At 39.4% G+C, this 18439-nt stretch overlaps 1 protein-coding gene across 34 annotated transcripts in view; it reads right to left on the bottom strand.

The window, feature by feature from the left end:
- The window catches only part of TNS3 (tensin 3), a 369544-nt gene that overhangs the window by 174291 nt on the left and 176814 nt on the right, over positions 1-18439 (bottom strand). For 33 of the 34 annotated variants that reach the window (XM_082286390.1, XM_082286375.1, XM_082286389.1 and 30 more), the window contains 3 exons: positions 13050-13179; positions 12025-12090; positions 7633-7737 (listed from right to left, as the gene is read on the bottom strand). In XM_082286390.1, the coding sequence (XP_082142516.1) occupies positions 7633-7737; positions 12025-12090; positions 13050-13179 (301 nt within the window). The remainder of the gene's footprint in view (positions 1-7632; positions 7738-12024; positions 12091-13049; positions 13180-18439) is intronic. The other variant, XM_082286402.1, reaches the window with a different exon arrangement.

Here is an 18439-nt window from a genome sequence, read left to right as displayed (position 1 = left end):
TGTCTCAGGGCACTAAGTAAAATGTACATAATTTCTCACTTCAGACACCGTCTTATCAAGGCACTTATATGTTTGGGTAAAAGGATGTCCTGGGTTGCAGTGTATTCTATTACCATCCTCATCAGCTGTTGAAATCAGGTGGGGCAGTGTTTCCTTGCCTCCTCCCCCCAGACTATCTTGCTGTTAATGGCCCATCATTGTCCTGCCGCATGACTCAGAGATAACTCCCTCTGGACTATCATCTGTTAATGAGCCCAATCAACACCTGGCCTCATGACTCATTACCCCATTGTGAGATGCTCCGCCCAGAGGGAGGAACCAAGCATACCATCCTGGATATAATCTGAGATTCTGAACACCACAGACAACCCTTTCCACTGGATTTCCAGAGGACAAGAGCTACACAGCCACCACTGGACCTTCCAAGGAAGAGAAGCCCCTACTACAGGATCACTGCTTCCACAGAACCATATCCACCACTTCAGGAGGACTGCAGCCACCATTTTATTGGACTGCTACCGCCACCCTGACTAACAGGGTGTCTGGTTGTATCCTGACTCTGTCAGTTTAAACCAGTGTTTTCTGCCTTTTGTTTTTTAATTTCCCTATTAAATTGTTATTCTGACTTGGTGCCTCCCACTGGTTTGTTTTCAAACAAGTAAAAAGGAAAAGACTATTTTTCAACAGACCTGGACAGACTAATTTCTGGAGCTCAGCTTAGCACTTAAGCAAACATGCAAGACTTTCAATTCAGTATATCTTAAGACATATTCCTAAAAGAGACAACAAAAGGAACTTCATATCAGTAAATCCTTTGAAAGTCTGGCCCCTGGCTGCACTTAACTGTTGGTTCCTATCTGGCCAATCCAAAATGCTAAAATAACTTTCTTTTTAACAAAAAAAAACCCAACAGAAAAACAAAACAAACCCAAAATCGAACACAACCAAAAATCCCAAGTCCCCAAAGCATGAGTCCAGAGAAAGTACATTCCAGATCAATCTCAGTTTATCAAGCACAATCTTGAAAACATCTGTGTGAAATTATATTTATTCCCTAACATCTTGAGGTAACAAAAAATTTAAGCCACAGTACCGTTACAATTAATGATGCATTAATGAAGAAGGAAAAAGAAAATTACCTATTGCTGCACACTTAGAAATGAAACCTTGTAATCCTATGTTTGCATTCAATGTCTCTAACACACAAAAGAAACCATTTTATATTAATTTTTTGCTAACTCTTTGTCAGCTTCATGATTAAGTGGACTAACTAGATGTAAATTGTATCTGTTAAAGAAAAGAACACACAAAACTTCAAGAAACAGAAGACTTAAGTTTCCTCAGAGAAAAATCAATTAAAAGCAGCTACTCCACAATGTTTCGGATACTGTTTCAAGCTGGCAGCATTTTATAGTGTAAATTTGTCTATCTTCTATAGTAGAGGGGAATTGTTGGAGGACACCTTTTTATCCCTACCTTCTACCAAATTTCACTTTGTCTCAAAGAATACTGCATCCAACTGGTGACTAAAAACTGAAATTAACATTTATTCACTAGGAATTTGTTCTTAAGCTTCACTCACCAGAAATGGCATCAAAGCTGCCGTTTTCTTTGGTAGTCATCTGCATTCCTGTTAAGGTACCAAAACCAAGCAGTTTTGCCTCAACCTTTGAGTTTTGCAATAAAGAAGTGGCCCTCTGGGAAAAAACAAGCGTTTAACAACATAAGAGGGCACCTCCCTACTGAATAGCTATTTACTTTGGGTTGAAGAGGAGAAAAAAATCTCTGTTAAAGTCAAACATCCCATCTCATCACATGACATGGGTGCATACCAGAATGTTGGCTATTTATTACCTCCATGGAAACCTTTACTGCGTACATGGAGACACTTCTCAGATACTTTCCTTTATGAGAAGAAAAAAACAGGAGCAAACCAGCTTATAAATATTTGGCAAATTTTGACTGATTGTTGTTGATTACAGTTACAAAAGGCTAGAAAATTTGGAAAGCAACATTCTTGAGAGATAGGAATTTGGGTTCGCTCAGCCCTACCCTATTTGGATTAAATTAAAAACATCTTTTTTTTGCCAAAGCTGTTTCTGTTCTAATTGTCAAACACCACTGAGCAAGCAAACAGCAAGGCTTTGTTGAGAAAGAAACTTAAGTATCTGCTTTGTAAAGACTTAATCAAAGTCCTTCATTTATCATTTCAAGCAATTTCTAACATGGACATATGCTTCTCTTTCCACAGACTGAAGAGCTGGAAGACAAAAGAGTGCAGAGGGATTTAGCAGTTGTTAAAGTAAGTGAAATGTCTTAAAATGGAACACAGAACAAGAACCATGTGCATTTCTGTTGCCAATCCACTGAATTCAGTCGAACCAAAACAAATACTATTTTGGCCAACAATAAACTTCGGGTTTACCAGTTTTCTTTATTAAAAAAAAAATTTAAATCCTTGTCACGCGTTAGCAAGCATAGTCCCGGAAGTGATGTTCTTGCTAAGGGGTGCTTACAGCTTCCTCTGTGACCTGACAGAACCTATGAGATGGCCAGTTTGAATATGGACAATTCTTTAAGCCACTTAAAGTTGTGACCGCCTCTGTGATGCACACTTAAGAAGAGAAACCCTGAGGCAGAGGCTCTCTGTCTCGTTTCCGGAGCTGGGACAGGTGGCTGTGGGCCCTGTGGGGGGGCCAGTGGGCCTGGCCCGGCCATGCTTGGGCCAGGCCGGGCCGGGCCACAGCCATCCTGGAGCTGATGGGCCCTGATCCACCTGTGGACCTCCCCACCCCCCACCCCCCTCCCCCCCCCCCCCCCCAGGGCTGTGGGTAGCCGGAGCAGCTCGGAAACCCGCCCTCCAGTGCCAAGGCCAGGATTTCAGCTAAAGCTGCAACACTGTCCGGCAGAGGTCATGTGACCAACAGTGATAAGCAACATTCCAGCTGCAAGGCCTAGGTGAGATTAACCCTTTTAGTGCTGTGAAGAGCTGAAAACCCGAGGGAAGAGAAAGAGGAGATGCTTAAAGCTGAAATTCTGTTGTAAAGCTATGATATATCAGAGTACCTGTTGTAATTTCATGAAGATATGGGGGGTGGAGCGTTCAACTTGTACTTGCGAGCAAAAGCACCTGTGCTGAGATAGGCAGATGCTGACGCAGTTGTAATTTCATGAGAAGTTTGGACAGGGAGAGATGGAAGCGATGAGGACTTTGGCTCCAAATGGGAAAGGAGAAAACCTCAGTTCCTAGACATGCTCCCAGAGATAGTCCTAGAGATGAAGATGAGGAAGACCCTTTGCTCCCAGGGAAGGAGAAGGGCCTCTGTTCTTAGAGATGAAATGCTCCCAGAGATGGGTGAAGAGAACTTTTGTTTCTGAACAGCTCAACCTTAAATTGTACCCCAAAAAACTTCAAGAGTGGACCCTCGAAAGCAGTTGTGGGAAAGCTGCAAGTTGGGGGAAGGGACTCACATGCGAGCAGAGAGACTCCTCTTCCTAAATGGACTGAGCAAAGTTATTTGGAAGTGGGTGGCTGTCTCATTGTGATAATGTTTTCATAGCATGGGCAAGAGAGACTCCTCTTCCTAAATGGACTGAACAAGGTTATTATGGAAGTGGTAAACAGACTGAACATCTGAAGGGTTGTCTTTTTACATTGTCAGTGGGAGAAGGGAGAAATGTGGGGGGAGGAGAAGAGTTCTAAAAGTGTGGTATGATTTTTTTTTTCTTCTTTTAGGTCTGCTAATAAACTTCTTTATATTCTTTCAAGTTTGGTGCCTGCTTTGCGTTTCTCCTAATTCTTATCTCACAGAAGGTAAACAGTAATGAGTATTTTGGACCAAACCACTACAATCCTGTATCTCAACCAACTGAATGCTGCACACACAAATGGCATTTTCTCTCTAGAATGATTTTAGTGTGCTATCAGGATACTTAGAATAGACCTGAAATAAAGCAGACAGTGCTAAAGGAAGAGCAGCATTCATCTGTCCTTCCAATAATTCACCTTTTCTATTAAAACGAGTTTATGCTCTTTAGCAATATATATTATTTTAGTATCTTTTAATTTTAATATCTTTTTTTAATCTGATTTAATTTTCAGAACACCTCTGAGCCCAGGCTTTTACCAGAATCCACTGGCAGGTTTCACATAAACTGGTGGTTTCTATTCAAAAGACTAGCATTTTCAGCAGGAGGGAAGTGTTTAAGAACAGTATTTCTTATGTACTATGCCAAGTAATAATCTTGGAAATTATCACTGAGAACTAAAAAAAAACCTCAACAGGAGACAAGTCAAACCTTTACCATTTACCTCAATCCCTCTAGTTTGTGGTGGGGGGAGCTTTTTTCAAAACTATTTGTCATTTCTTATTAGAGAGAGATTTTGGAAGATAGTACATGTATGCGGCCACAGGTATTATATCTTACTATTTTGCAGCAAATGAACAATCTTTTGTAAATATGTATGTATCTATTGTATGGTAAGTGATATTTAAAGAAAAAAATAAGAGTGCTCAGAAAGACCAAAAAGTAATTTCTGTTCCTTTCTATCTCAAAAGCCCTTCCTGACTTCAAAACCACAGGAAAAGCAATGGTAATTATGTCAGACATGGCAGTAGGAAGATCCAATTCTTCTGCTTTCAAATCCTACACTTAATTGCATACTTTTAAATCAGTGTAACAGAAGTCTCTGTGCTAATGTACTGCTCAAAGAGGATGAAATCTGATACAAATTGAAAATTAGGAACTTAATATAATTTTCCATCTATTATGGAGGACCATTTCCCAAGGGATATGAAAAGAAAAAGTATTTATAAGAAGAAATGCAAATAATTTATTGCTTTCCAATTGTCAAAATTCCTTAAGAATATTAAGAATGAAGGATAAGGAACTAAATTGAGATAGCAAACTGTCCATAGCCTGGCTATATTCAACACCTACGTACACAATCTTATTAACAAAGGGTTCAAGATAATTTAAAAGGCAATTGCTTATGTCTGCAATATTGTATCACGCCAGCAAATCAAGAGCCTCTGGGTATATTTTTCCTTTATCATGTATTCCCATCTTTTGTTCTTTGCGTAATAAAGCCAAATAGTTGTACAATGTCAAAAGAGATACTACTATCTTATTCACTTCTAATTTCTATTTTAACACATCAACTTGGAAATAGCCATTCCATATACATATACGTATACCTACAGAGAAACTAGTGTTCACAAGTCTCTGCTGTAGCCTTCCTGACCGCCTTGGTAAGGAATTTCATAGGCCCACATTTTTTGAAATTAACAAAAATATGTATAACTGTAATATAAGAATCATCTGTCACACTAACATCTCATACTATTCCTACTGAAATTCCTGTGGGAAAACAGGTACAAGTAAAACCATGAAGACTAGTTCCTACACAAGGCTAGGGGTTTAACCTATGTAAAGTAGAACTGAAAAAGGCGCTCTGTATGGGACTTCCCTGCACCTTAAACATACCACCACTGTTATGCACTTTCAAATGCACCATGTCTTGCACCCTAATATTTTCTGAAGTACAGAAAAGATTCTCTCTGAGACTTCAGGATTATAGCTAAAGGCTTCATATTCTAAGGTTTTTGACTTTGATCACATTCTGGATGTGAAATCAGCATCTCCTTTTAGTGGTTTCTCACCTGTAGTGAAAACTAGGACGCATTATACGTTTTTAAGGCACAAGCATGATACTGAACGTCTGCACAAACCATAAAGAGAAGCTTGTCCTGGTGTTTATAAATCTTAAACAGAAGATGACCTAACTGCCCTGTATTTACCTTAAGCAGCACACTAAGCTCAAACTTGTATTAAGTACTGACCCCATCCTTAAGAGAAAAATACAGTTGTCGTCTGTGTACGTGCTTTCGCTCCTTGTGATCTTTTGCCCAGCCTATGCAGAGGCATTGCTCTGCCTGCAATTCCCTTATTCAATATCATAGGGTAACAGTCTGCCTCCTAAATATTTACTTGAGAAAAGGATAACATCAATTCTCATGGTATATTTTCTAGCTTAAACTCAACTGATTTTTTTTTTGCAGATTTACAATGAAATTCTCATATCTATATTATCACATCATATTTCTGTTCTATCTCAGATAATTTTAAAACTACCCTGCACACAAATTAGATACAAAAACCTATTAAATGGCACATGTGACTTCTGAGCAGCAGGCAGACAAGCTACTTGTACTTGTGAATGGTCTCTGACTAACTCTTATCAAAGACATCAGCAGCATACAATTCTGTATCTTCCAACAGAGTGCTGCCTGCACGTTTATCTCTGCTTTCCACTTCCTGTACTGTTGTAGTTACCTACAATGCAATGCATGAAAATGGGAAGGTAAAATCCATCCAGCCAATCAATCCCAGCAATTAAAAAATATTTGACATCAATGCATTGCTTGTTGAGGGCTAGGTATATACAAAGGAAGGGGGAGAGGATGGCAGGGAGAGGAAGAGAAAGGAATCATAAATTACATGGAAACATCATGAATAGGAATTAAGACATCACCTCCAGCCAAGATTCAGTCTCTCTGATGCTACTCTTTCTAAAAAACACTGCACTGTCTCATCCAACTCTGATGACTCCCAATGGAGTGCTCTACCTGCCACATGCAATGACTGTTCTCTTTCCACCCTCTATATTCCCCCACTTTTCTGCAGATTGGAATCTGCTGTGCATTAGGAAATACTCCTATTACAAGAGTGAGGCAGTGGAAAAAGATCAAGCTCCCAGTAAGCTTCTGCCCCCACTGATATGGTCATTAGATGGTCAATGCTAAATCCAGATTATAAAAATCAATTGAAACTGAACCTAAAGAGAAGCTAATTAAATATCCTAGCTTTGTGTGTCTCTCATTTCATAACAGGCAAGTTGTAAAAGCAAGAACTTCGGCATTCATTTAATACCTTATCTCATGTTTTTACTTAGAACAACGTCAGGCTTGCATGTGCACTGAGGTGTGCAGCCACAGGTGTAACATTCTGAGTCCTTACATCAAAACTACATCCATTAAAAGCACAGCATGAACTCAAGAAAATATCAGGAGAGCATTCACACTGGAGTCAGAATCTGAAGGGACCTACTGGAGGTTTTCATCTTTTGTACGTGCCATCTGGTTACAGAAAAAAAAATCTAAAAAACCTGAAAACAGGTACATTTATGGAGATATGCAAATAGGCATATCCTTTACTGTTTATTTATTTAAAGCCTAGTGCACCTTCTGAAATACTCCAGATACACAGTAACCAAAAGCTACAAACTCACCATATAATTTTGTTGTTTTTAAAATTCTGTATTAGAATTACAACCAGAAACTTTTGAACAAAGAATAAAGTCTTTAGGCAAATTTACAAGTAATAAAGTAACTTGTATCAGTCACTTGCATCTCAGTTCATTCTGTGTATTGACAGGGATCTTATTTAACTACCACAGCTTTCTTTCCTAAATTAGAATCACTAATGCTAAATAGGGAAGGGTAGACAGCTACTTCAGACATCAGTAAAGTGGCATTAGCTTCAAGCAAATGAGGTCTCCTTTCTTCTTTCAAACACTCTGGAACAGTTGCAAAAGATTTTGCTTTGGTCTCATGTGACAAATGTACTCACCTTCCCCATCAGGGCTCATATTTTCATAGGAATCCCAGCGTATTAGTGGGTCTGATGTATTGTAATCAACTATTACTCCATGATCATTTTGAAGGTGTTCACATCCTAAAATGAAACATGTTTGAGACCAAAAATTATCAGTCACATATGTAATTATACACACACACAGATGTATGTATGTAGGCTTCTGACAGACGTTTGCTCCCTAAATGGCAACACCCTATTCTGAAAGGTAAGAAGCAGCAAGAAGGGAAGAGAGGTTAAATAAAAGAGTTAAAAAAAAAAAAAGGTTAATTTATTATTCAGAGACTTTTATCTTGAGCTTTTTGATTATGATGTAGGCTGATAATTTGGATCAGTCCCTAAACACAAATAATACAGATGATCCACCCAGCCCTAATAGGTCAGACATGATAAAGAGCTTTTGAAAATGGAACCATGAGCATCTATAAGAAGATGGTTCTAAAGGAATGATAAAATTAGACTTTGTTACAGATTTCATTCAGATTCATACAGATTATCATTCTGATACCAGAGAAATTTAACACTAAGGATGAATAGGGAGAGCTGAAAATTGTGACTTCATGTCCCTTTCAGTTCCCCCAAAGTGGCAGCTCTGCAGAATCTGAGACTAAACAGCTGCCTTTCAAAGTGTTTTGCTGTGTTTAAGTATGCTCTGCCAAACATACCTGGAATTTTCAGCAGTAACCCATGTTTTTGTGCCTTTAAAAAGGCATTAAATAATGATCAAGTTTTAAATTGATACAGTGAGGAACTTAGGTATAGTCCAGTCATTCAAATGCTAAGCACTTGAATCAAAGCACTTGATGCAAGGCATCAAGAATTCATGACCTTGAATTTGGCTTTGATACTGATACAAATCAAACAGTTTGTCTTTTCTCTTCTATCTAGATTAGGGAACAAAGAAATCCTCAGTTATCAAACCTTTGGCTGTGTCTACAGAAGCAATTCCTGCTGTAGATTGTTCTAAAGCAACAGTATTATGCACATGCTGTGACTTTTAAAACAAAAATAATTACAGTCAGGACAAGAATGCTATGGTCCTGCACCTTTATATGCAGCCTGCAAAAAGCCATCTGTAGAGTTTCTGTGATGATGTTTGTCACAAGGCAGACTTACGAATTTTATTATTACATATTCAGGGATCTTATATTCTTGGCAACTGCATTCTTTCTTAAAAAACATCACAGTCAGTTATGTTCTAGAATACTGTGTACAGTTGCAAGCTACAGAATACAAGAATTATATGAATAAAGTGAAGCAAATGACCACTGTGGTCAGGACTTTCCCTGTGAGGAAAAGCTGAGGGATCAGGGCTTCTTCAGTCTGGAGACAAATGGTCTTGACAAGGATCTGACAACAGCCTCCTAAAGGCCATAGAGGAGACAATCAGGTTAGAACAAGGCAGACAGACAAGAAACAGGCAAAATTTGAATCTAGATAAATTTAGAGTTAATATAAGGAAAAATAATTCCACTGTGAGAACAGTCAGACACGGAAATAGCCCACCCACTGAGGCTGTGACATCCTTTCCTTGAAGTTTTTCATTATTTGACTGGACAAAGCTTTGGCAAAATGGTCTGATCTCACAAATGAGCCTGGTTTCAGCAGGAGGATGGACTAGAGATACCCTGTATTTATTCTAGAATTCTATAGTATTTTCAGATGTGGAAAAGTGATTTTGCAGAAATTGTAAATAAGTATTTCAAGGTATCACCAAAAACCGGGATATAAACTCTCCAACCAATTAATAGGTTAGAAAGCCAACATTACTAGCAGTGCTGGCTGCGTGGGGATTTCTCCTCAAAGCATGTATCCCCAGTAACTTAACAGACCAGGTTATATTCCTGAAACGAATACATACTCATCACGTTTCCTGAATACATGTATATATACTTATTATTTCTGTGGACTTATTTGGATATGGTTCCAGATTTTCTGATTAATCCTTTCTCTTTCAGAGTATTTTAAACATGTGGTGAGGTCATAATTTACTTCTCTTATCATTCTTTGTTCTAATACACAATCCTTGTTCCCAAGGATTGAATCCTTGATCTCAATTAGATCTCTGCTAGTACATATTAATCACTAATATAAGTAAATAAGGAAGCATTAGCTGGCACAAGACTTGTTAGTCACAGATGTAGAGAATTAACACAAGGTCACATTAATCTCTGGTATTTGTACTAAGCACTGTATGGTGCAAAACTAAGCATTAACCACAAATATAGGGATCATATAGTGCTAAAGTTAAAGAATTTTTCAACATCTTCCCAGACTGCTGCATGGACTTCTTCTTAAAGAAATATAACTTGTTCAGTAACAAAGGTGAGCTGCTCTTCCTAGCCAGTTAATGCCTCAGGCAGCAATTGAACACAAATATCCAATTACTTAGAGCCTTACTTTCCAACAGCTTAAAGCCTCTCATTTGTCATCTAAGGAAGCAAAATTTGAAAAAAATCTTGGTCCTTTTTTAGATGTGTCAACTGGCCTGTCTTCAAGCATTTACTATCCAGAAACACTTAGAACAAGCTAGACAAATTCATTTATAAAACTGGTTTTCTTTAATGGCTTTCTAACAGGCTAAGTGAGATCTTTGTGCTCAGTTGGGCACAATCCAACTTCTTAGTGACTGCTGCCATAATTTTCTAAATTATCAAACTCATGTGGAAAAAAAAGGAGGAAAGCATGCAATTCACAGGACACTGAGGACACTGAATGGGAATATGTATAAGACAGACAGTTAAGAGTATTTGGTTTTCAATCAGTCTCAGGCAGAATCCATACTTTTTGGGACACCACAAAATGACTAAAAACACATTCATTAACAGAATTAAACTGCAATGATCTGCATGATCTTAAGTTCTTACTGTAAGTAACAATTATCACATAATCTTAAACATATTAAAATAGAATTTCGGAAGCATGCAGAATATCCTACAAGCCTACTTCAAAGGAGAAGCATTTCCAGGGAAACTATAGCTGTATCTCTTTATGCTAAACTGAAGATAGTCCAAACTTCAATACTGCAAAGATAATCAATTATGACAACATCCAAAAAAGGTTATGGGATAGGCCACTTGCTGTCACTTATGCTGAGCCAAACCACCTACTATCCATGTTCTACACAGGTACACAAATGTTTTCTACTAGTTGTAGCAAGTGTTCTGGCATAGCTTTAAAACAAAATCTGGTGACTTCTATGCTGATATAAATGCAGAGTCTTTATTAATTGTTGGGGTTTTAGTTTAGTCTTAGGGGGTTTTTTTTTTTCTGTTAAAGGAATTTTCTCCCATATGCATGTTGCTAGGGGACAAATAGCTGTACTTAAGAAAGACAAAAAGGGAGTGGGGCAGGCCTGGCTACTTTTTTGTCTACACCTGGGTGTGGGGGCAGTTCGCTCTGAGCGTCCGGAGAGAGAAGCTGCAGAGAAAGGAGCTGCTGCTTCTTTCTTTTTGGCCGTTCTTCTCTTCCTGCTGGAAACAACGCCGGGACCCCAAAAGCCGCTTTCCCTGCCCTGCTGGAGGCTGAGCTGTGGCTGCCCTGCCCCTGCCCCGCTGCTGCTGCTTCGAGTTTTCGCTACGCTGTAGCCCTGCTCGCCCTGCCTGCCTGGGCACCCGTGGGGTTCTCCCATCTGGATACATCTCGCCTGCCACCCGGGATTTGCGTTCGTCCCTGCCGCTCTAGCCTGCCGCTTTAGCCTGCTGCTCCCGCCTGCCGTTTCCAGCCTGCCGTTCCCGAGAGTCCGGGATCGGCTGCCCAGGGGTTTGTGAAGCCTTTGTTCCTTCCCTTCCCGGGATTCCAGGGCACGGGTGCCGCGTGTTTCCCGAGCTCGCTCCGGAGCGCCCCCTGCAGCCGCGGGGGAACCATCGCACCTGCCCTGCTCACTGGGAGCCGCCAGCGCCCCTGCCGGCTGCGAGCGGAACTGCACCCGAGGGGAAAGGGCCTGACAGCCGAGAAGGCTGGGACTGGGTTTGTGTTTGCTGTTACTGCCATAGTTGTTGTTGTTTGTTTGACTGGTTATATACATATACATATATATATATATAGTAAAGAACTGTTATTCCTATTTCCCACATCTTTGCCTAAAGGCCCTTGATTTCAAAATATAATAACTTGGAGGGGAAAAGGGTTATATCTGCCACTTCAAGGGGGGCTTCTGCCTTCCTTAGCAGACACCTGTCTTTCAAAACCGAGACATTAATTTTTTCAAATTTAAACCGGTAACTAATATATTTTAATGAAAAAGTAAAATTGCAGATTTTTTACGAGAGAAGTGGAACAAAAGAGGAAAAAAGATTTTTTTAAAAAATGCATATTTCATTATGATTTGTTTTCAAATGAAGCATATATTTGGTTCTCTATGCTCACCTTGAATTTTCTCTGGAGTTCCTGAAAACACTAATTCCACCTTGCTGTAATCAGGGAAACGGTCATCTGAGAACAAAGGATAGGATTTCAGCAAGATGTTTCCCAGGAGAGCAGTTTCAGAACACTCAGAAATCAGGATTCTCTATAGCTATCTATACATATACCCTTCTTCCCTTCTCTCTTCCCTTCTCAGTTGCAGCTTAGTGATCTGCTTTTCAAAGCTACATTCTTTGTGCCACACATTTTCCAGAAAAGACCACATAAATGCCAGCTGGAGTTTTGCTTGCTTTCTAGAACAGCCAAAAGAAGAGATGTACAGTTCCTAACCCCCTCTCTAGACAGACATGGCTTATAAAGAAAACACACCCAGGTAAATCAAATATGTTCCCCATATTGGCTAAACCACAATACTTGACCACAAAATTTTTGGTAGTCTTATGTTGTGTGTTGCAGGAAAATAGCTTGATTTTAGTTTGCTAGTAACATAGGCTGAAGTTCCAAACCTGATATAAACATAATAAAACTGAAGTTTTAATTTGGAAAATATGAGGACTAGTATGACACATTTTCAAGTGTGTCTGAAAACTCTGTGTCCATTCTTTGATACTCTGAAGCATATTAAAAGACAGACTACGTCACAAACACATTATCAGACTTTATGACTGTTTTCACTAGCCAGAAAAGGGAACAATTTAGCTCATATTATTTCCTTCAATGGTGACTAAGAGAGAATGTCTGTTGTTTTTATAAATGTGAGAGAAGGTGATAAGGACTATGTAGGAGTATCTGAATTATTCTGACAAGTTAACTCACGTGAAGAGCTTTTCTTGTCATTAGCGTTTTACCGGTGTTACACGCTATAATTTAACTAACTCAAAGCAGTCTCCCTTTCCCCAAAAATAAGAAAGGAGGGAAAAAAAATAAATAAGAATCCTTTTGAAAACAGGTGCTGAGGAAGATCATCACATGCACATGCCTGCATGCCCACACATATACACATCCAACCAACAACAGAAGACAAGTACCTTTGTTGGCATTATCCAAATCTTCTTTGCCAAACACCAATCCATGTCCTTGAATAGCTCCAGTGTGAAACTGAAGGCGAAAAATCACATCACGAGTAGCCGACCTGTATTTTTTGTGATAACACTTCATCTAGAAAGACAGAAAAACATTTTATGTCAGAAGTATTTTCTTACAATTCTGAACAAATGAGTGAATGTATTAGTTGCTAATTAAAGCAGTCACAACACAATTTATTGTAGACACCTCTGATGTTGAAACAAGCAGGGTATGCATTATTCAATCCTTTAAAATTACACAGGCCCAAGGCAGGATACTTCTAGATACGTAAAAAATAATAATCACTATTTTCATCACTATCAGCCATGTATCAGTAGGTTATGAGCCAGAATCACAACATCTGGCAGTACAATAATGAAGTGCTGACAGACTTCTTCCCTACCAAATTAATGAATTTCAGCACACACATTTCAAAATAAGTGAAGAACATGAGGACTTTTTCAAAGCAACGCTGCAAGCTGATTATATCTATTTGAGGACTTTTAAAAAACCTGCTCTAGTGATAACAGGATCTTGTTTTAGGTTACCACAGGAAGTTGATAGTAGTTTGACACCTTGGATAAAACACGGAACTCTACAAAAACATCTAGTATGAATTTCAGTAGCTAAAAGTGAACACAATATACCTATTCTCTAACACCACCTTCCCTGAGACTAAACCTATGGATATTTTACCTACTAATTCTCTGAGTCTACTGTAATACAAAGCCACTCAGCATTCTTACAGGAATATGTAAAACTTTTGGCAACCTTAGTCACAGGACTGAAAATTTTATTGTATTATCCTTATTGTATCAGGATTTTATGATAAAGCAGATATTACTGACATGCATTAAAAAGACAACAAATACCACTTTTATTAAAGCCAGAATAAAAAAAGCATCCTAGACATAAAATGCCAAACAATTCAAGAGCATAGAGTTATTCAAATTAAATGATGCAAGAAAGATGTAGGAGCTTACAAGGTGCAGTGTTTTATTTCCCCACTGCTTTTCTTATTAAATGTCTGCCTTCCACATTGTCCCCACTTCCCCTGCCCCTCGTCCTGGCCACTCCCGCAGGTTCTCCCTATTGGTTCCAGTACCTCAACTCTGCCCACGTACCACCCCTGTGCCCTGAGATCATTTGTCCAAGTGCTCTCTCCACCCCCTTCATCCCCAGATAGGACCCCAGCTCCCTGATCATGTGGTCTCTCTTTGGGAACCGGTTTGTCACCGTGTAATAAAAGTTCCTCTGAGGTCCACATGGAGAGACCCTTCTCGCCTCCTTTACTGTCACTGTGTTGTGGAGCTGTCAGCTAGCTGGAGCAGGAGCGCAGGGCCGTCCAGAATGACTACAAGAGAGCGGAACTGCTGCTCTATCCTAAGCACCCCCACAGTGCTTTCTGAGAAGGCTGCGGCTTGCTAAACCAAACTAAGCAACGCAACAACAACAAGGGATGCTTCTGAAAATTGGAATTAAAACAGTTATGAAATTCTTCTCACTACAAAACTTGAAAAATCTAACATAAGATGTTGCTATCTAGCCTTCTTTATAGTAACCCCATGATATCTTAAATTCCAGAAGTTAATCAGCACTGACCATATACATGGCACACAGGACAATTTCTGAAATATTTCAGCCCATATACCAGAAATGCTTTCTTTTCAAGTATTCTGTACACAAATCACATATTCCTAACCTAGTATAAGGGCTGGGAGATTCTCTATGCATGTAATCTTCATTTTATCTGAAAGCGAGGTTGTTTGTTTTTAAAAAGAGAATCCCCTACCGTATATTGGCAATACCAGGTAAAATAACGTTTGCTTCTTTTTTCAGACAGTGCTTTACATGCAGTAAAAGGAACATTTTGTAAAAACCCTTGTCTATTAAAGGGATCTACTTCGTTTTAGTCCAACACAACTACCAGCATCACTACTTTAATTACCAAAAGGTAAGGTATGAGTAAAAGTTTGACTGCTTGAGTCAATAAACAGATCTCCAGTATGCCAAGCAACTCTGTAAAGGCAAAATACCATCATAAAGGATGAAAAAGGCAGGTTTGCCCAGAAATGAAAAATGGACAGAAACAGAATTAAGAGAGCCATGATGAGAGATATTAGAACTAACCTGCTCAAGAATTGGTATGAAAGTAACTGTGATAATTCCATTTAATTGTATGATATGAGCAAAAATACTTGAAAAGAGCTTCTTTAAGTTTATGCACATTCATCCACAATTTAAGTTTTGGCTTCGCACGGTTGCTGGGTTTACTCAAAATGTACTGTCTTTTGCATAATCTCATTTTTAAAAATGCTGAATGAGAGAAGGAGTTCCTCCTTCTTTCTACTTTCTAATTCAAAGTACCAGCCTTGGATTTAACCTACATTAACTTAAAATTAAATAACTAAAAATTAATATTAATTTAAATTAAAATTAACATACTTTTACCCCTAAAGAACTCACTTACAGAGAGTTGTAATTTTTTATGAAAATCTGTCCTCTGTTACAATCAGTAATACTTTACATCTATATCCATAGTCTGAAAATATCTTTTAATGCTCAATATGCATAACAAGCTTTCAATGAAGTCTAAGCGTAACTTTGAATTTTGACTCCATTACCTTTTGATGCCATAATCAAGAATTAATGCAAGCCACTATAATGTGCTGGAAAATTCCTATATGCGTTTTCAGAAGTCAGTGCAGTTTTTCAACAGCTGCATCTGTTTTGTATCACCACATGCTATTCACATTGTGTTAACAAATTCCCTAAAGCTAAGACAAGAAAGGATATTTTATTTCCCTTTTTAAAAACAAACAAACAAACATGCATTTCAAGGAGTGAAACCTTTTGGAATTGGAGGTGGAGCATCTTACAGATCATTATTTTTGTCTGACACCACCGAAGTTTTTGCTTAGACATAATAAAAAAAATATTCAAAACTGAAGTATTTGTTTAGGAAATACTGAAATGCTGAAACAGACACTGGTTTGCTCAGAATTATCTCAAATAATAGCATGAGATAAAGGAAGATTATATCTTTTAAAATTATGCAAGCATTACTGAAAAGCTACGTGCTCTTTTTTCATTCTAAAATCTCATTTGAGAGATACTGAATTTATCTCAGACTGATTTCTGTTGTGATCTATTCCATTTCCTTAGGCACCAACAGTCCTTCAAAAAGGAGCAAAACTTCCTTAATTTGAAACTGTCTCAAACCTCCAGAGCATGCCATTTTATAAGAGTATATTTAAAAATCGAATCTCCATTTTTCAGTAAAAGAACGAAAGAACAATATACAGAACTGAATGGGGAGGGAAGATAAAAAAAGGAATCTAATACCAGGGACACTGTCATGGTTTAGGAATGGTATTCCGCAGTTCAGTGTTCCCACTGAAACACTTCAAACCGCTAGACTATGCCCGCTCCCCTTCTCCCCTGCAGCAGGCTGAAGAGAATTGGAGGCACAAAAGGCAAAGATCACAGACTGAGACAAAAACAATTTACTGAAAACAGACAAAGAACAGTAACAGCAACAATACTATTAACAGAAAAAAAATCAAGTCACATACGATTGCTCAAACCTCTCCCCCACAGAAACCCCAACAATACCCAACTATTCCTTCCACCATGCCATCCGAACCAGAAGAAAGCCCTTCCCCATCCCCAAAAAGTGACATGAGGTGGTACAGAACAATCTCTGTGCCCTAGCCATGCCCCTGCTGACTACTGCAAAAATTAACCCTGTCCTGGTCAGGACCAGGTCATTATCCAGCCCTTATTCTATGCCATCTATATCATCCCCAAATCCCACACCTTCCATACATGTATATATATACATGTACATACACACAAGCACAGGTATAACTTCCATAGCCACTGACCCAATTCCTCCAAGATGTCTGCTGAGTTCATTTAGTTCATGACTCTGAATTCTATTAGTCCTAGATGTCTTCTGCAGCTGGAGGCTGGTGTGCTGTTGCGTGGTTGCAAGCTGCATCAGGAGCTCATGACTGGTCTATCTGGAGCTGTCTATCCTCATTGTCTATGGCAGTTATGGCATACAGTGGTGTACTAGTTTGAAAACAAACTAGTGGGAGACACCAAGTCAGAATAACAATTTAATAGGGAAATAAAAGGAGGGGGAAAGAAGAAAAACAATAAAAGCAGATAACACTGGGTTAAACTGACAGAGTTAGGATACACCCTGTTAGTCAGGGTGGTGGTGGCAGTCTGGTAGAATGGTGGCTGCAGTTCTCCCGAAGTGGCAATCCTGTAGAAAAAGAAGGGTCTGCTCCTCCTCAGAAGGTCCAGTGGTTGGCTGTGTAGCTCCTGTCCTCTGGAAATCCAGTGGAAAGGCCTTGTCTCTGGTGTTCAGAATCTCAGATTATATCCAGGATGGAATGCTTGGTTCCTCCCTCTGGGTGGAGCATCTCACAATGGGGTGATGAGTCATGAGGCCAAGTGTTGATTAGGCTCATTAACAGAAGATAGTCTGGAGGGAGTTATCTATGAGTCATGCGGCAGGACAATGATGGGCCATTAACAGCAAGATAGTCTGGGGGAAGGAGGCAAGGAAACACTGCCCCACCTGATTTCAACAGCTGATGGGGATGGTAATAGAATACACTGCAACCCAGGACATTATCCACCCCTTATTCTATTACCATCTACATCATTGCAAATCAATACCTTCCCTAAATTCTACATACACACACATACATATATATATATATATATACAATGAAACCCTACACACCGTTCTCACCTAAGATTAGGTCTCCTTGTGGTACACAATGGGTTTCCTCATCTTTTTGCATTACCCACCAAGTGCAACCAGGTCCTTGAGCAAAGACAATCCCACGGATGGGTATGCCTTTGCCTGAGGTGGGATTAATCCAAACAGTCTTTCCTAAAATACCTCTCAGGTGTACCACAGGGACTCTATCTCCATCCACTGTGTGCAAGGGTTCAGACTCAGCGGGACCAGCTCGATTGATGGACCCTCGGGTATTGACCATCCAGGTGGCCTTTGCTAAGTTCACTTCTCAATTTTTGAAGGTCCCCCCACCAAGTGCCTTTAGGGTGCTTTTAAGTAGTCCATTGCAGCGTTCAACTTTTCCGGCAGCTGGTGCATGATAAGGAATATGATATATCCATTCGATACCATGTTCTCTGGCCCAGGCGTTGATGAGGCTGTTCTTAAAATGAGTCCCGTTGTCCAACTCGATCCTGTCAGGGGTGCCATGTCTCCACAGGACTTGCTTTTCCAGGCCCAGGATGGTGTTCCGAGCAGTAGCATGAGGCACAGGGTAGGTCTCCAGCCATCCAGTTGTCGCTTCAACCATGG

The sequence above is a fragment of the Coloeus monedula genome, assembly GCF_965178545.1.
Source record: "Coloeus monedula genome assembly, chromosome: 1".
Classification (NCBI taxonomy): domain Eukaryota; kingdom Metazoa; phylum Chordata; class Aves; order Passeriformes; family Corvidae; genus Coloeus; species Coloeus monedula.
Note: the sequence above shows the minus strand (reverse complement) of the source record. Positions and strands in the feature narration are given on the sequence as shown.